Source organism: Furipterus horrens, unplaced genomic scaffold, assembly GCF_987537825.1.
Source record: "Furipterus horrens unplaced genomic scaffold, mFurHor1.1.pri manual_scaffold_11, whole genome shotgun sequence".
Lineage (NCBI taxonomy): Eukaryota > Metazoa > Chordata > Mammalia > Chiroptera > Furipteridae > Furipterus > Furipterus horrens.
In genome coordinates, this window is record NW_028327181.1 from 55686402 (window position 1) to 55704864 (window position 18463).

General features: G+C 47.6%; 1 protein-coding gene across 1 annotated transcript; it reads right to left on the reverse strand.

The window, feature by feature from the left end:
* Positions 1–1326: 1326 nt before the first annotated feature.
* On the reverse strand, positions 1327–17642 carry DHX33 (DEAH-box helicase 33). Its single transcript, XM_090290993.1, has 12 exons — positions 17226–17642; positions 14549–14709; positions 13419–13646; positions 13053–13223; positions 10910–11095; positions 10064–10175; positions 8850–9009; positions 8592–8680; positions 6707–6834; positions 6101–6304; positions 4313–4399; positions 1327–1657 (listed from the first exon to the last, which is right to left on the reverse strand). Exons 1-12 carry the CDS (start codon positions 17503–17505, stop codon positions 1349–1351), a joined length of 2115 nt encoding a protein of 704 aa, XP_090147119.1. The 5' UTR covers positions 17506–17642; the 3' UTR covers positions 1327–1348.
* Positions 17643–18463: the final 821 nt, after the last annotated feature.

Sequence of the window (18463 nt, forward strand, 5' to 3'; positions counted from 1 at the left end):
AGGGTCTCTCAGTTTGGCCCCTTGCACATAAATGGCATGATTCACTTTGTTATATAATGGCCAAAATACTACACACGTGTTTAGAAAAATTAAGCACATTAAAAGGGCTAAATCTTGGCTGCTTCTAGGACAAGACATTCATTGCTTTTGATAATTAAATAGCTAAGAACCTTTGATGTCTTTTCTCTTCTCAGAAAAAGAGAATAGGAAGAGACCGTGGAGACCCTCTAATTCCCTCTGAGAAATACAGAAACTAAGGGTTAGAGAGCGATGACTGGTAGAGTTAGGAAGTAACAGAGCCAGGATGTTCCCAAGTCTCAAAGAAGGAAAAAAAGATAAAAGATGCCAAACCAGATGCTTGACTATAGACACCAGATGTGGGGGATGGGATGAGGCGATGTTGTCTGGTTCTCCTGGACCGAGTGTCTTTCCCCCCTCCCCCCAGTCCTCTGACGGGGACCCTGCCAGAAGAGAAATGGCTGAAACATAGAACGAGGTCATTCCTCACGCCCACACCCCCCCCAGGGGCCCAGTTAGAGAGGAAAAGAGCAGCTGAGTGTGCTGGAGGCCATCACGCCCCAAGGTCAGTTTCCCACATTCATATGGACATGACTCAAGAAGATACAAATCAACCTTCACCCAGGAAACTTCCACGTCTCCCTGTCTCCTGAAAGGACAGGTGAGGACACCCGTCACAGAAGCACCAAGGCCGAAGACACAACAGCTCGGCTGCCCTCTGCCTGGAGCAGGAGGCAGGAGCCCATCCCCGAGGAGGAGACCCCGTGGGGCGGCCATCGGCCATCCTGAAACTTTTACAAAAGTCACTCTTAGGTTTTCTATTTAAAAACTCCCTACAGATAGGCACTGAAATAGATCCAAGGACAACAGCTGGGCTCTGTGACCTCCTACAGCCCCGTTCTAGAGAGTCCACTTTAGTCTTGAGAACTGGGGGGATTTTGTTGAACTCAATTCACATCAGGTAAAAAGCCGTAGCATCGTGTATGTTCACCGTGGCTGCACAGCTCTGGGGACTTCCATTTTCTCTAAACCTCATGACCCCAACCCTCTCAGTATTATTATCCCCATTTGACACATGAGGAAACTGAGGCTCAGAAGTGAACTACGTCACCCGAAGTCACCCAGCAAGAACCAAAAGCATAATTTCACTGTTTCAAAGGTATAAATGGTAGGTGTACGCCTACATGGTTCGGCCTGGGAAGTTTAAAGAAAGACGCTTGCAAGCTCCAGGAAGTCGGGCCGGGTCCCTCCGTTAGCGCCTGCCGCCCTGCGCTGCGAGCCCGCTGCGGCCCCGGCCCCGCCCCCGCCCCCGCCGGCAGGGCCCTGCGGCTCAGCTCCTGGCGGCTCTCAGCTTCCTCCGGAAGTGCTCCGGGGCGGCCTCGTACAGCCACTCGGCGTCCACCGCGCAGAGGCCCCGCATGTAGCACTTGCTGGTGTGCAGCAGCTCCGTGTACACGACGCAGGCGGGCTTGCAGTGGAAGAGGACGGACGAGGGGTGGATGGCCACCGGCTGGTGGGTGTCCGTGGTGGCGTACGACCCATCGGGCTGCAGCTCCGCGCTGCTCATGAAGAGGCTGTGGGCCAGACAGCGGCGGACGCTCTCCATGTCCCCCCGGGACGACATGATCGGCATTGACATCTGTTTCAGGAGGAAGTGAGAATTGGAAAAGGCCCGCACGTAAATGCTGCTCAGCACGGCGCAGGATCTGCAGCAAGTGCGCCCACAGCGCAGCCCACCTGCAAGCCTAACGAGGTGCACGCTGCCCGGCGGGGCTGGTTTTCCCAACGGCCCGGGAGGTCAGCAGGGGCGGGAAGAGGCGCAGCTGGAGGCGGGCGGACTGAAAACAGGAGAACCGCAGCCCGGGCGAGTAAGGACCAGGACGGGGACCGGCACAGAGGGGCCAAACCACAGGGAGGGTAGGTGATCCTGCACCTACCCCTCGGGGAAAGACCCGCCAGGACGTTCCAGGAAGGAAAGGCCTTGCCCTCTGACTTGACTACATCACCGACCCCTCCTCGGAGCGACCTCACACCGCGCCGCCAACTACCCTCCCCACAGCACAACCCCAGTCGTCCTTCACCCACTGAAGAGCCTTCACTGTCTCCTGCTCCTGGCGAAGCAGCGCGGGCCTCCAGTCGGGAAGCTGTGAATGAGCCTCCTGAGCATCCTGGGCCTCCAAACTCACTGCCTTCTCTCCTAGGCCCGTCCCTCGGGGGAGCCTTCACACGCGCACTCCTAAGAGGCAGACCACCCCTCGGCTCCACAGCCCTCAGTCTCCTGGTGCCACGCCCCTGCCGAGCAGGCCACATCGCCTTACTCCCCAGGCCACAGCTGAACCAGCCAGTGGCACACACTTGCCTGACCCACGCTGCCCAGCTTTTCATGTCCAGGCACCTGGAGTCTGAGCATGGGAAATGTGAGCAATCCCTCTCAGTGTCTTGAGTGGGAGGCCAGGGAAAGCAGTCACCTGTGTGCTAAGGCAGAAGGTGAGAAGAAGGAAGGAAGCACGCACGCAGAAAGCGGCCAAAGCGAGAGGCCAAGCAGGCCCAGGGAAGGCCGCCCTTGCTCCTGACGGCCTTTTCTGGTTCCTCATTCCAGTCCCTGTGGGGCTGGACTAGTTCCTGTCCGCAGGTTCCCACAGATGCTTCCTGATCCCACCTTTTCCCTTTTAAGGTGGCTCAGGGTGTTTTGTTCTTTGCAATCAGCTCATCCTGGCCTGGTGAAGACACTATCTCCTCATCTGTTAGGATGTAGCTCAGTATCACTGCCTCCAGGAAGCCCGGAGTCCTACAGCTAACTGGCATCCCTTTGCTGGCTGCTGGCTCCACTACTCACTGGCTGGGTGATTTTGGGCAACTTAACTTCCTTAGGCTCCAGTTTCATTGCTGGTGACAGGGGAATAGTAACAGATCCAACCTCATAGGGAGGAACTGAGGATTTCAATAAGGTAATCACAGGAAAGTGTTTGGAATGGTGAGTCTGCAAGACTCCAGGACTTTGACCAGTGTCTGGCATTTAGAGGCGTGGTCAGCCACTGAAGTTTCTGAGGTCAGAACGAACCGAGAAGCACCATGTCCACAGACGTTAATAAACTGAGAAAATGCACAAAGCTGGGATGATCTGGCAGGAAAACTGTTCAAGTGCAAGAGGGGTTTGGAAAATGTGTAAAATTCAGAACACAACAGGCTACTGTGAAAAGAGACAGCCTTAGTGTTAACAACAGGCCACTGGCATCAGACACAGGCCGGGCACAGGCAACAACTCCCCCCACAGCACGCAGGTCTGCACTGGGGCCTGTCTCAGAAGAGGCCTGACGCCTGGAGACTTGCCCCAGCGCTGCTTAGGACAGCGAATCGTCGGCTCTCTCCGTGCCCAGCGCCAGGGAGTGCTGGCCCTGAGGTATGAGGTGGGGTGTCACACAACCTTGTCCTCTACGGGGGAATGTGAGCTACAGAAAACTTTCTGGTAGACGATCTGGCGATACCATCAATATCAAAGTTCACCATCCGTGAATTCATCACTCATTCTATGTGCACCGGGCCACAGGCACATACTAGGTCAGAGGATGGTCATCATGACACAGCCTGAACTACCACCACTGGGGCCTGGTTACGTGAAGTGTAGTGGGCGCAACAGAATGCCATGAGGCCTCTAAAGAGAAATGATAGATACATGCAGAGGCTGAAAGACAGGCAGGGCACATTTAAGTGTTAAAGAAGTTTACCCAGTAGAAACAAACAAGCTACAGACAAAATGTGTATCACATTTTCTGAAGAAAATTTTATATATGTATCCATGTGTATGTACACACACACACACACACGAAAGTTCTAGAAGGATTTACAGCAGACTGTAATAGAGATTTATCTTTGGAGGGGCAGGATATGGGAGACTGAAATTTTCTCCATTATATATCACTATTTTCTACATTGTATCAACTTGTAATAATTATACACTACTTATATAATATGAAAATAATAAACATATTCTTACTTAAAAAAACCTTAGGACAAATTCTAATAACATTGTAAAATAACTTAAAGTTTACAGAAACTGAATATAAATTAAATACAATGTAACTAAGTATGTAAAAACGATTTAAAAGCAGGGCTATAAGGAAACAAACCAAAATGGTGAGGCAGAATTATGGGTAATTTTTACTTTCTTCCTTACTTTAAAATTTTCCTGCAATAAGAGTTTCTTTTGCAATAACTAGCTATAAGCAATTAAAATATTTTTACCTAGAAAAGTGACAGCTCAGTCCCCCTGAGAACAACTAGGAAGAAAGAGTACCTTTAAGCAGATATCCCTCAGCTGTGCTCTGACTTCCGCCACCAGCATCATATTCTTGCTGTTGATAAAATTCTCTTTGCACCAATCCTAATAGAAGAAAAAGAGATATCGCAATCCTCACATTTCTATAGTGAAAATAACAATTTTTAGAACATAGTTGAATTTAAAGGGAAAACTTCAATTGCCAAAAATACAGAAAATTATCTTTAAATCAAAAAATATAAATCATAAGGAAAATTATTAATTTAAACTAAAAGTCTTTCTTATGTCAAGTCACCATGAACATGCTACAGACTGACATGTTTGCATCACTACATTTAATAAAGTAACTCCAGAATACATTAAAAAAAAACAACCTTCCTATAAATAAGAAAAAGACCAATAATCCAGTTGAAAATGGACAAAGACTATGAATAAACAACTCACGGAAAATTTACTAGAAATGACCAGTAACCAATAAACTCATATAAGGATGCTCAGTCTCCTGAGGAATCAGGGCTAAGTAGCTTAAACACCTGAGATACTATTTTACATCCATCAACTTGGGAAAAATTAAAGTCATTTCAACTAAGCTTTGGAGATGGGTGTGGAAATGGAAACTCTCATACATTACTACGGGGAGTACAAGGTGCTGACAACCCTGGGGAGCCGCCTGCTAGCCTGGTAGAGCTGGATGCAGCTACTGAACACCAGCAGGTCCACTTCTGAGTGTCGACCCCAGAAAAGCGCTCCCCCTTGTGCACAAGGAGACCTGCACAGAGGTTCGCTGTAGAGCTGGAAGTGAAAACAAGCTGCAATAGGGTAGTGGGAGAAAATATCTCTGTGGGAGACGGGCAAGGGCAGGGGTATGCGGGGAAGGGGAGAGCAATAGGGGGAAAATGGGACAACTGTAATAGAACAACAATAAAAAGAGAAATTAAAAAAAAAAACCACTCTGGAGTATCCAACGTTCACGGATATGAAGTGAAAGTCTGCTTTCACCCGGGGGAACACTCTTCAACATCAGGACAGTGGTTACACAAGGAGGGAGGACTAGGATAGGAGCAGTGCAGGCTTTTACTATATAAAATCTACAGCATTTTATGTCCTTAAAAATAAATAGAGTCCTGGCTGGTGCGGCTCAGTGGATTGAGCACTGGCTTGTGAACAAAGGAGTCGCTGGTTCCATTCCCAGTCAGGGCACATGCCAAGGTTGCGGGCTGGGTTCCCAGCTGGGTGCGCACAAGAGGCAACCACACACTGATGCTTCTCTCCCTCTCTTTCTCCCTCCCTTTCTCTCTAAAAATAAATAAAATCTTAAAAAAAATAGAGACAAATAGAGCAAAATGCTCACAACTGCTCAAAGTGGATGGTGGCTTTTTTTTTTTTTAACAAATTAACTGCATTAAAATGCAGACAAAGTTAAAGCACGCATACTATGGCACAATTACTGATTATGCTGATAAATGAAACAGTATGTTGCCATTTTCCATCTTGGTCCAAAGAACTCAAATATCATACAGGCAAAAACTATTACAAAGGCAGGGGCAGGTGGGGAAAACCCCATTTTGTAGCTAAGAAACTGGTCACTAAGTACGGAATAACTTGCCCATGTTAAGCACGAGTTAAAAACAAGCAGAGTGAAAGGCAGGAATCACATTTCTTCCCTGGTACTGTCCCTGGATGCAAATGTTTCTGAAATGACAGCTGACGTTCTTTTTGTGGCTCTTTAGACGACTTGGCCAAAAAGGAAGGTCCACATGCCCAAAAGGACGTCGCACTTGAGAAAAGACACGACGCGAGGCTCACCTTATTTCCACCTATGTTTTTGAAGGTGCGGTAGATATTGAGCAGGGTGATGTGATCGCCCTCGCTGGATATGAACTTCTTCCGGACACCCTGCACCTCATCCCGCCGGGAGGGAGGGTTGTAGAGAACACTGTCCACAGACAGCAGGGAGACAATGGTCAGTATCTCCTCTGTACAGTGGAATTTGGGGGACAGGAGGATGGTCTGCAAATCAAAATTATAAACTGCATTAACCAAAATTCTTCCTAGCTTCTAAACACAGTATTTACACAGTATTTCTGTATATTGCTTTTGCAGCTTCCCTTCTAAGGCGTTAAGAGGCAGATGTTTCTAAAACCATGACTGTATGTTAATGTTACTTGACCTTTTTGTAAAACAAACAATTGCCTTCCCCACATGATTCCAAATTCCTTGTGGGTAGGGCTCATGACTTAATGAGTTCTCATCCCACACAGAACATAAATCGGTGTTAGACACAAAGCAGGAGTGGAAAATTACTTAGGAGAAGTGTGCAGATTGATCTGGGAGCACTGGGTTCACAAGTCTACTTTGGGATGGCTAACCTGTAATGCACAGAAAGGGGACTGAAGAGAGGGTATCATTTACTTTGGCAAATCTGGGTTCTAAAGGAAATGCTGCCATCTTTCTTCCCATTGGAGTCAGGGCAAGCTGGTCATCCTTATGTTCAAGGGCACCTAACAGGTCCAGTTGGGCAATGGCTGCCTGAACATGATCTAAAGAAACAGAGACATAAAAAGGAGCCAAAAAAAAAAAGAAGTTGCAACTAGTTCAGTACTTCTGGGAGCTTCTGATAACTCAAAAACTGATCAAACCACAGCAAAGATCACAACCACCACTGTCCCCAACACATATGTTCAAAGACACAGCACTGTCTTCGGTTCATTCCCTTTTAAAAGAAAGGTCTGTAATTTGGCAATATGTATGTAAATTTTAAACCCAGCAATGTCACACTTAAGAATTTCACCCAGAAAGAAAAATATTTTTAAATAAACAGACAGAAAAGAATTCACCCACAGATATGCTCATACAAAGGACAAGGACCTGTATCTCCAGAAACGTACACACAGCCACGGACATACCAGGGCCCTGGTGACAGAGCCACTGCTGACCAGCCCCCTTATGCTTTCTGAATTTTGAACCATGTAAATGCATCACCTATTAAGGAATGAAAAAGCGCTCCTAAGATGTAATAAATACATCCATACCGAGAGGAAACAACCATTAGGTGTGAGAGGCAATGCGCAAACGTCTCGGCCAGTAGGAAAAGGGCTGAGTGCGTTTTGCTTCACTCAGAAGGGAACAGCACTCAGTGGTGAAAGCGCATCGATACAAATGAGCCTTACAAGACAGTGAACGAAAAGGGGAAGTTGCTGAAGAATGACAGGAACATGCAAGTGGAAACAACACATTGCTTAGGGACACACACCCTGACACCATCACGGCGCGGGAAAGCAAGAGGGCTACCGACGAGATGTGGGAGGGCAGTCGCCCTGAGCGCCTGTGGCGGGGTGGGGTCTGGGGCGCTCGCAGGGGGCGCACAGGCGTTGGTTTCACTACTCCTGCTACCGTAACGTGTGTTCTTCCTTTGTGCGTAGGAATTCAGCAATGAAGAAAAACGCTGTATTTTCCTTTTCTTTTTTTGCTTTCTCTTTTTATTGTATCTATATGAGGTGATGGATGCTAACTAAACTTTTAAAAGGTAATTATTTCATACCCTTTGTAAGGCCAATTATTATGCTATTCACCTTAAACTTATCCAGTGATGTATGTCAATTATATCTCCATGAAACCAGAAAAAAAATAAGTGCAGAACAGTGCACAGCGTTTTAAAAGAGACTATATATACATGCATGTGCATATTTTCTCTAGAAGGCAACTAGAACACGGTCACAGGCTTGCTTTAGGAATGGGAAATTTAAGAACCTGAAGATCAGGGGTGGGACCCTTGTCTACCCATCAATTTTTTCTTTTAAAAAAAATTGAATTTCTTCGCTTAATAAGGAAAGAAAAAAGGAAAGGAAAATCACGTATTGAAGAACTGTCAAGTGCTAAAGCTACCATCACCATTAGGAAAATCCCACCTACTTCTTCCTCCATGGAGAGATCAATGAAGAGCAGGAACTGATCAAATTCTAGTCAAAAGCAAAGAAACTTGATCCTTTCAGTCCATTTGCTAGCAGAAGTACAATTTCGTTAGGCTTCTGCATAACCCACGGACCCCCTCGACTACTTTCCATGGCTCCTGTGGTCAGGAACCAGCTGGAGTCCCTGGAGGAAGCCATTGTTTCTGCACTGGGAAGGTGCGAGTTGACTCCAAATCTATCCTTCCATGGTTCTGAGACACTTCTCTGACAGTCACATTGCTCTCCACCAGATCACAGCAAAGGAGATCTCTACAATGCTTCTGAGGGTCCATTTGCTGTGGTTTGTCTGCTTGAACACCTTCCTCTCCACCGAGGAGTTCACTCACCTGGAGATGGCTTGGACATGAAGTCAAAGGTGAGCACGTTGGGGACTTTCATTGCTAGGAGCTGCAGCAACACACTGGCCAGGTTACACCTATGAAGGGTGAGAGGTGTACGCTGTGCACCCGCCTGGAGCCTCCAGCCAGTGAGTCAGAACCATCCCCAGAGGAGCGTTCGTGAGAACCGCAGCTCTGGGGACCTGAGCAAGCAGGAAGGGGGGCGGGGGCACAAATGGCGGCAGTGCAGGAGCACCGTGCACCCACCTTTGGATCTCCGGAACGGTCATCTTCTCAAACTTCTCAAACTCATCCTCCGTGTAGAGCCGGTAACAGATGCCACTGTCCTCTCTGCCAGCGCGTCCTGTGCGTTGCCAGGCCTGGGTCTTTGACACCCGCTGCACAGCTAACACTTCCAGGCCACTGTCTGGAGGGAGAATGGCCCCAATTAGTGCTTCGCCCATCCCATAAGCAAACTGCTTCTACAGTGGGGACAAAACGGAGCATTCCTTAGAACACCAGTGATCCTTTCTGCAATACAGGTGTCCCGAAAAACTCAAGGATAAACCGGAAAGCCCAAAACCCGACTGTCCTGCAGTGAAACGAGACCTTGTAGTGGACACTGTGTGAAATCTGTTATTAAAACACCAGAAGAACTTAATGCTCGTAGCAGAGGGCCAGGAGAGCACATTTCAGAGGTCTGGCTCAGAACACAGGGTGACAACCACCCCAGCTGGCCCAGGACTTGGGGCTTTCAGTGACAAAACCAGGGCAGTCTGGCAAACTAGGATGGCTGTCACCCTATCAATGACTCAGAAATGAGACGCCTCCAGTCGCTGAACACTGTAGCCTCCCTTCGACCTCTGTCATAGAAGAGACAATGTGACGTTGTTACTCCTGGGAGTAAATGAGACGAATTTCCTTGGTAAAGGTGTACTCTGGGCTGGGCACTGGAGAACCAAGCCCTCTCACATGGTCTCTCTAAGGGTAGTGGGTTTCAGTTAAATATATGGGAATGATCACTGCAGACGCTTCAACTCCTCTGCAAAACAAAGCACGGCACAAAACCGACGCGAAGGACGGGGCTGCAGCCAGCGCCCCGCCCGGCCTAGGGAGCCCTGGGAACCCTGGAGCCTGAAGCGGCCACGCTCAAATATGACTCCTGATGAGAGGCTCTGATGTGGGATGTGGCCGCCTCTGGCCTGAGGGCCATCGTTCTCACCCAACAGTTGACAGGGAGCCAGAGCCTGTTCTGGAGCCTCTCTGCTCCCAAGCCTCGTAAGCCCTGCCTTCTCTTTCTGCCCTGCCCTCGCCTCGCACTCCTGCCTCAGGGCTCCTTCCTGGACCTGCTTCTGGACGGTCTCACTTCTGGTGCCTGTTACCAACGTGACATGCTCATTGGGGGCAGCTGTGGGACCACAGGAAACTCAATGGTTGCTCACTACACAGAGAAGAGACATTCATGAGCTACAAATTCTCACCAGGGTTATACTTCTTTGCTTTAACCATGCCCGTGTCAACTACATATTTTATTCCTGTAATGGTTATGGAGGTTTCAGCGATGTTGGTTGAAATGATCACTTTGCGATAGCCCTAAAAGGAGGAAGAAAACCAAAAAGCCATATGACACACATATGATTCAGAAGTTTTAGAACATATTCCTCACCATGCATTTCCACAATTCACTTGTGATCAAGAAGATAACTGCATCATCAATGACAGTTATTAATATTGATGGTTGGTCATTCGACTGGGTGGGAGAGAGGGGGGTGCTCCAGTCTTGAAAGCTTATTCTGAGGCGAGGAGATGTAGCGGGACAGGCGCAAAATTCAGCAGCAGGGGGATGTGGGCTGGAGCCCTGGCGGGGCCAGGTACTCACTGTGTGCCCTGTGAGCAAGTGTCACTTCGCGTCTCTGGGCCTCAGTGTTTGTCAAATGGACCATGCCCTACCTTGCCAGTTCTCAAGAGGATGAGAGACAGTGAGTGGGAGACGTCAGCACAGGGCCTGGCCCAGCACGGGCACCCACAGATGCCACATGGACACAACACCGGCTTGTTATGCTGGACCTTACAAGTCACTTGTGTACCTTTCAGCTATGGTGTGTATACTCTCCCTCATCCTGTTTCCCTGTTCTCACCGTGAGCAGGCTGCATCGGTAGCTACGTATTATGTTCCTGTAGCTTTTCAGCTACGTGTCTGGTGCCTGAGCACACCGTCCCATACACTCTGTACCTGGAGTCTGGTGACAGGCGTACCTACAGGCCCCCCTAGTGGAACCAACTGCGTGCCCAGGGACGGGGCTGGACAGAGGAGGTGGTGCACTCACCTTTGGGGCCCCCTGGAAGACACGGAGCTGCTGGGCATAGGGCAGGGAGGCATACAGAGGAAGGACCACCATGGAGGGGCAGCCGTCTGGGAGGTGCTTTGCAATGTCTCGGCAGGTCTTGCTCATTGCTTCGATTTCCTCCTGACCAGTGAGGAATACCAGGATGTCCTGAGAAGAAGGGGCTTCCTATAAAAAAAATTAAAGTGGGATTACTATTGCAAATGGAAGAACAGCCAAATGTTCACACACTCAATCACCTAATCTTTCTTTGAAGTCTGTTCAGATATATTTGTAAAGTACCTGATGACAAAACAATTGAGAAAATATACATATAAATATAAATTTGTGTGTACATGTATTTTTAGCCCAGTAGCAACAGGAAAAATGTTCAGAGGTACACACAGACAAGATACAACCTAAAACAGTCTTGAAACATCATCAATGGGAGGACTCATCAAAGACACCATGTAACCAAAATACACCTGCGACCATCATTCAAGAAAAAGCTTCACCTCAAGTTGGCTTTTGGAAATAAATTAAACAACGCAGATTGACCTTCTTCTCCAAATCCTATCAAGATGACAATAAAGGTACAAGCCCAGAAAGACAAGGAAAATGGAAGAAAAGAAGTTTCAACCCATTTTTAAAAGATGGAAGAGAGGGGGGAGGGCGTGAACGACTTGGCTGGGCAGAGGGAATTCCAAGCTGGGTGCCGGCTAAAGGGAAGTGACAAGGGTGCCAATTTCCCTGGGGAAGCCGGAAAGGCTCAGGCCGTGGGTGCAGTGCAGAGGTGGGCTGTGGGAGGGTGAAAATCCAGGGATTCGCTCAAAGGCTGAGGAGGGTGTGGTTACAGCCCCCAGGTCCCCTCTCCACCCAGTGCAGCCAGGAGGCAGGGAAGACCTGGGGGCCGTAATGGGATGCAGCACAGGCGGATGGCGAAGGGAAGAGTCAGGAGGACAACTACACAGAGGCCCAGGAGAGCAACTGATTCTGGGCAGAAGAGCAGCATAAACGGATCTGGGAAGAGTGGGATATGTCTGAACACATAACAAATACTCATGACTGGCATATGACAGGCTTTGGAACGCCTGGGGGAAAAATCAGCAGTACATACACAGAAAACTTATACATCTGTGTGTACCAGGAATGAGGCATTGAGATGGTGCACTGCTAGCAATGCAGGGACAATGCATTGTAAATACTGATACTTGATTTAAAACACATTGTGATACAACTATGTTGAGAGGATGAAGGAGAAAAGCAAAAAGAAGAGGAGGGGTACTTCTGATCCTCATCTACCATGGTAAGAAATTAACATATGATACCTAATATCAATGTCAACAAATAGCAATACAAGCAGGTTATTTTACAAATATGAAAGTAATGCCCAGGGGAAAGAGCTAAAAAATTGAAAGTGGTTACTCTAAAGAACAGGATCTGGCATGGGGAAGTAAAAGTAACCGCTGTGTGTGTTTTTTTTTTTTTTTTACGAGCTCTTTAAATTTCAAACTGCACATGCATTGCTTAGATTAAAATAAAAATTAATTTTAAAAAGTTTGCCTCTAGGTTTTTCAGAAAACTAATGGGAAAGTAAAAATGTCAATTTTATACAAATTAAACACACAAAAATGAGGTGATTTACTCACTCAAATTTTAAGTAAATGTTTAATAAAATGAGAAGAGATTTTGAAATGTTTCTGTAATAGTTTTTTTTTTTTAAAGAAAATTCTAAATTAGAACTCATTATTGGGTCAATCCCAACTTTTTTTTAGTAAGAGGAAGAAAACACAGAAAACATCATGTGTAGCAAAGGAGGCAGTGTTTCGTAAGACTTATTTCAGTGCACTGCGCGCTTCTTACTGAGGGTTATGATAAAAAAAAAATTGCGAGCCACTATTCTAATCTACGGAAGTTTTCTGGCTCAGCTGAGGAAAGATGCTGATCAGAGTTAAATTATTTTTAGAAAAATAAGAGATACTAAAAAAATGATGAAAGCCTGGACATGGTAAAGGAATTCCTGACTCATCTTAATGGCATGGCTCACCAAGCTGCATCGTTCAGCAGCTTTTCTTTTCAAGGCTGAACACTCTGTTCCCTGTGGGGTAAGGCAGACCTTTTCAGCAGTCGGCACCCCACGCCATACCTGGTGAATCTGGAAGACGGAGACAAGCGCGGCGTGCAGGTAATCTGGCTGAGGTTGTTTGGTGTAAAAGATCTGGATTGGGTGCTGCCGACCCTCCAGGTAGAGGACAGGGGCTCCATTGAAGTACTGAGAGAACAGGTCCACGTCCATCGTAGCTGACATCACAACCACCTAAGTACGAGAAGATGAAGATGGGAAACGAACACTGCGACAGCCTGTCTTTGTCCCTCCCAAGACATAAAAGCAGGTGATGAAGCCTGTGCCACTCCCATTACGGTTAACTTTGTCCACGATTCTGAAGCAGAAGGAGCGAAGGAGCCACTGAGGAGGAAGCTCAGGCCTCCTGCCCAGCTGTGCTGCACCTACTTTGAGAGGCAGTTTCCCCAGCTCCTTTCGCCTCTTCTGGGCAGCTTTCACCACTCCGAAGAGCACATCTGTGTGGACAGTCCGTTCATGGGCTTCATCCAAAATGACGCAGCTATACTTCCGAAGCAGGGAGTCTGAAATTGCTTCACGCAGAAGCATGCCATCTGTCAGGAACTTAATCCTCGTGTCTTCTGAGGTGACATCATCGAAGCGCACTGTATAGCCAACCTGCGCAAAGAAATCATTCATTCATCAAACACGTGTCGAACACCCACTATGTAAACAGCACTAGGCCAGGCACTTGCGCTATCGCAGTGAACAAGACCAATACTGACCCTGTCCTGCTCCCCTGGCAGCATGCTATCTAGTGGCTGACACAGACAATGGACATGTACCTTTGAGCGCGCATTTATAATAAGCATGACCAAGAATTTAACACTAGCTTCCTACTCCCAGCTACTTAATAGTTTCAAGTGAAGCTATGTGCAAATACGAAAAGATGTCCAAGATGTTTTTAAGTGAAATGCGTAAATACACACAAATAAATCTGACTTATATATAGTTCTGGGACTCATTCTCATATATACACTAGAAAAATGCTTACACTTTTTCTAGAAAAACATGCAGATAAGAGATTTCTTTTTTTGTTATTATTTTTTAGATTTTTAGTTATTTATTTTGAGAGAGAGGGGAATGTGGAGAGAAGGCGAGGGAAAGAAACGTCAATATGCGGTTGCCTCTCACGTGCCACCAACTGGGGACCTGGCCCACAACCCAGGCATGTGCCCTGACTGGGAATCAAACCAGCAACCCTTTGGTTTGCAGGCCGGTGCTCAATCCACTGAGCCACACCAGCCAGGGCTAGATAAGAGATTTAACAGAGGTTACTGAAGCTTTAAAAATGCTCAAGGAAAACAACAACTTTATCCAACTTGCCAACAGATTTTGAAAGCAAAGCAAATGGGACTGATAGCCTGTCAGACCCTCTGATCTCTCAGGAGCTGGGAAAGAGCTCTGAGATAGGCTGAAACAATTGTGGCAAGAAAGCAGCTCACTATGTATAAGAAACTTATTCAGAAAAATAAATGGCAGGAGCGAGAGAAACATTTGTAAAGAAGGAAATTAGGTACCAGCTTCCCTAGTTCAGTTCTCTTTTCATCTGAGACTCTAGTAGCAAGAGAGATGGCAGCCACGCGACGAGGCTGGGTCACAGCAACGATGCCCTGGCGGCCAATCCCGCCTTCGTACAGGTACTGAGGGATCTGAGTCGTCTTTCCGGAGCCAGTTTCCCCTAGGAAAAAAAAAGTCTCATTTAAATGCAAACTGAAACAAATTTCACAAACAAATGTACCAAAGTCCAAAGAATAAGATAAAAGAAAATAAGTTGAAATAGTCACAGGAAACCAGGTACTCACAAATACTGTTGGTGGAGTGTTAATTGGAATTGGTTTCTCAGACGGCCAAATTTACCAGAAAAATCTTTAAAATGTTTATACCCTTTGACCTACAATTCCACTTGCAGGAACTGAGGCTAAAGAAGTAATTAAAGATGTAGCATAAATATATAACTTCAAAGATGTTTTATTCCACCTTGTTCACAAAAGCAAAAAAATGGAAAGAATATACATGTTCAACAATAGGTACAGAAAAAACATGAAATGAAATACAATTGTAATATTAAAATGTTGTACTTTTCAAAAGAATAAGTGAGACTTATATGTCCTGACCCAGGGAGACACCCATTCATATACTGCAGCCACAGCCAGCTTCTGCCTTTGCCCGCACCGCAACGACGTCTGCCTGGCAAGCGCTACAGGGTGCGCCAGACCTAAGCTCTCTCCTCTGGGGCCATGCTGGCAGCCTCCTCCGTGCTCCTCAGCGCCTTGTTCAGCCCTCTTCCAGCTGACCAACCTACGCTGTCTGGAAGTCTGTAAACGTTTCTACCGTTCTCCAATCCCAGAAGCTTCTGGAGGGCAGAGAAGGTCTGTCTGTCTCTTCCACGTACTTGAGCATCCTGTGTACAGTGAGCACCCAAAGCTATCTTCTCCCTCATGGATTCCTTTAGCAGTAAATGTGTGCGTCTTTTCCCCCTTTGCTACAACTGCACCTCTTTGACCTCAGATTCCTATAGTCCCCATTACTCTTCCATTTTCTCACCCCCCCTTTTTTTAAAAAGATTTTGTTTATTTATTTTTAGAGAGTGGGGAAGGGAGGGAAAAAGAGAGGAAGAGAAACATCGATGTTCGAGAGATACATCGATCAGTTGCCTCTCACACACCCCCAACCAGTGACCTGGCCCACAACCAACGCATGTACCCTGACTGGGAATTGAACCAGCAACCTTGTGGTTTGCAGGCCACGGCTCAATCCACTGAGCCACAGCAGCCAGGGCCCATTTTCTCCCCTCTGACTGCTCATCCTTCCAGTTTTAGCCAAGATCATGGACTAAGAATTTGATTATTTTGCACTTCTGCTGAATCCACCAGGGAAAACTCCAGCCTTCGGCCAATGTTTCCTTGTCCACGTCTTCTGCTCCTATACCAGGCAACTGAGCATTGATAGGGCAAAATAACCCAACTCTGCAGATGAGGACCTGAGTTTGCAGCGGGGCCAAATGTACCTGGGCACCAGAACCACCACTGATCCTTTTCTTGTCTTTGCAGCCCAGACTCCGTCCTCATCCTCCCCAAGGGCCTACTTGAGGCCCTGAAACTCCCATTCTCAGCTGAGCTCCTGCCCCTATTTCACAGAAAAAGAGAAGTCCTCAAATGTGAGCTCCTCCACCTCCCCTTGCAAGCTTTTCTGCAGCCACACCCCCTCTCACCTCCTTTCTCCAGCTCTCCTGCCTCTTGGACATCCTTCATTATATAAAAGACCAATCTTGCTTCTAGCCCTTGTTGCCAAGTGCCACCTGACCTCAGCTCTGTGAGTGCCCACTTTCCATCTTCAGCCTCCCTCGCTACTGAGTTCTTCTGCTCCTTCTATTAAGACATACTTGCAAGTTCCTCTCAGCCCTCCTTCTTTTTCTCAAAACAGAAACGTGCTCCCACTACTTTCATTCCCTCATCTCTTATTTATTCCTCAGCCCAATGACAAATCGGCTTCTACCCCACAGCTGGGCTGAAATAACACTCAATGGGATCCACAATCAATACCTTGCAGCCAAATTCAGTGGCCATTTTTGGGGTCCATATATTACTGGACCTCACTGTTGCATCTGTTCACTCCCCTCTTCTTATAACCTTATTCCTTTGACTCGAGGGTCTTCTGGGGCTCCTTCCCCTCTTTGAAGGCTCATCTTCTCTGTCTTTCAGAAGCTCCTCCGACTTAAACGTTAGGAATCAAAGCTTCTTGTAATCAGTTCCCAATTCACTACTCTGCCTTTTGGTTCATGCCCAGAAACTACTGTTGTACTTTGCGTCAGGCCGGACTGTTTCTCGCCTCTCACGCAGCAAGCTCTCCCCTGGACGCAGAATACCTCCCTTGGGAACCACCTAACCCCGCCGCCTCCTCCCAGACTGGCTCAGATCACCACCCTTCTCAGTTCCCAAAGTCCCCGGTATCCCTTTCTACCCTTCCACACGGAAGGTGGGTCTCTGCCTAACATCTCGGTCACTCCAACCGGCTGGGAGCTTTTCCAGAGCAGAGCTGTCCGACTCCTCCGCGGCCCCTCTCGGGTCTGGCCCAGAAAAGGTGGTTAGGTTCGTTATAGGAACAAGGAAAGAGGCTGAGAGGCACCCAAGAAAAACTGTGCTCGCAAAGCCAGGAACCGAGAACAGACAAGGGCCCGGCCGCGCGGCCACTCACCGATGAGGATGGCGCTGTCCAGGTTTCGGAGCTGGGCCAACAGCTGTCCCCGCGCCTGGAAGATGGGCAAACTCCGGCGCTGATACTCCACAGCCTCGGGGTAAGGGCTGGCTGAGGGCTGGGCCAGGGGCGGCTGCCGCCGCCGGCCTCCTCCGCCACCCGCGCCAGCGCTCAGCAGCATTCCCACTTGCCTCGCGGGTGGGCGGAATCCGGCGTGGCTCGGAGGGCCAGAGCCCGGCCGGAATCTCTTAGTCGGCGGGAAGCCCGCCTCCTCGGGCATGTCGGGAGGGCAAGACCAAGGGAGGCGCGAGGCCAGGCTGCTTCTGCAGCTCCGGGAGCAGACAGCTAGCACGCGCCGCCACTAACCCGCCACGTGCTACCGGGTCGCTGCGACCGCCCGAAACTTCACGCCCTCACCGAGCCTTTAGGAAAGGGACTGCAACTCCCAGCATGCACTGGGAGCTTGGGAAGCCTTTCACTTCCTGAAGGCGGGGAGAGTAGCGTCCGAGGTACAACAGGAAAAAGGCCCGGAGCGACAACAGGGAAAGACCGAGTGTTCGGTTCCACAGGACCTTAACTTTGGGTAATAAAACAATCGTCCAGTATTATTATACCGGTAATACTAATTCTAGTAAACACGCGTTTCCCCTTCTCTGCCCATAATAATAATGGCTCTTCAAGGAAAATGCTTAATTTTGAAAAATCAATTAGGAATACACAAATATTTGCATTATTTAATCCTCTGAACAATTTATATTACATAGTAGATACTGTTATCCTCAATTTATAGATGAAGAAACTGAGCCCCCGAGATTAAAGTCATTCAGGTGTCACAAAATGAGACTGTTGAAAAAGATACTGGTGATCACTTTGTGTTGCAGAAGAGGAAAGAATTATATGATATATTCTCTAACAATCATATACATATTCTCAGAAAATGACTATCACAATGGATGTGGTCTGCTCCTGCAATACAAGCAGGGAAAGAGGGAGTTCAATGAAACTAAAATTGTTTTTTTACTCTCCTTTCCTCCAGCTATTTCTGCCAGACTCTGAAGTTCTCTAGAGTGCTTCCCAGCCCCCATCACACAAACACCAATCAATAAAAAGATTCAGAACTCCAGCAGGGAAGATAGGTTAAAACTTGGTTGAACTAATACTAGATATGTGTTTAAGAATAAATTGGCAAAATTTCACTTCTTACCCAAAACTAAAAAGGAAAATCTGTCTTGGTCTGT

What these genes read in the sequence shown, in the direction of transcription:
- DHX33 (XM_090290993.1), bottom strand. Translation starts at nt 17,505, where the DNA reads ATGCCCGAGGAGGCGGGCTTCCCGCCGACTAAGAGATTCCGGCCGGGC. An exon ending in GGACAGCGCCATCCTCATCG is followed by an intron (nt 14,710 to 17,225) that starts GTGAGTGGCCGC and finishes TTTTTTTCCTAG; the next exon opens with GGGAAACTGGCTCCGGAAAG. An exon ending in CCGTCTTCCAGATTCACCAG is followed by an intron (nt 11,096 to 13,052) that starts GTATGGCGTGGG and finishes TTTTTTTTATAG; the next exon opens with GAAGCCCCTTCTTCTCAGGA.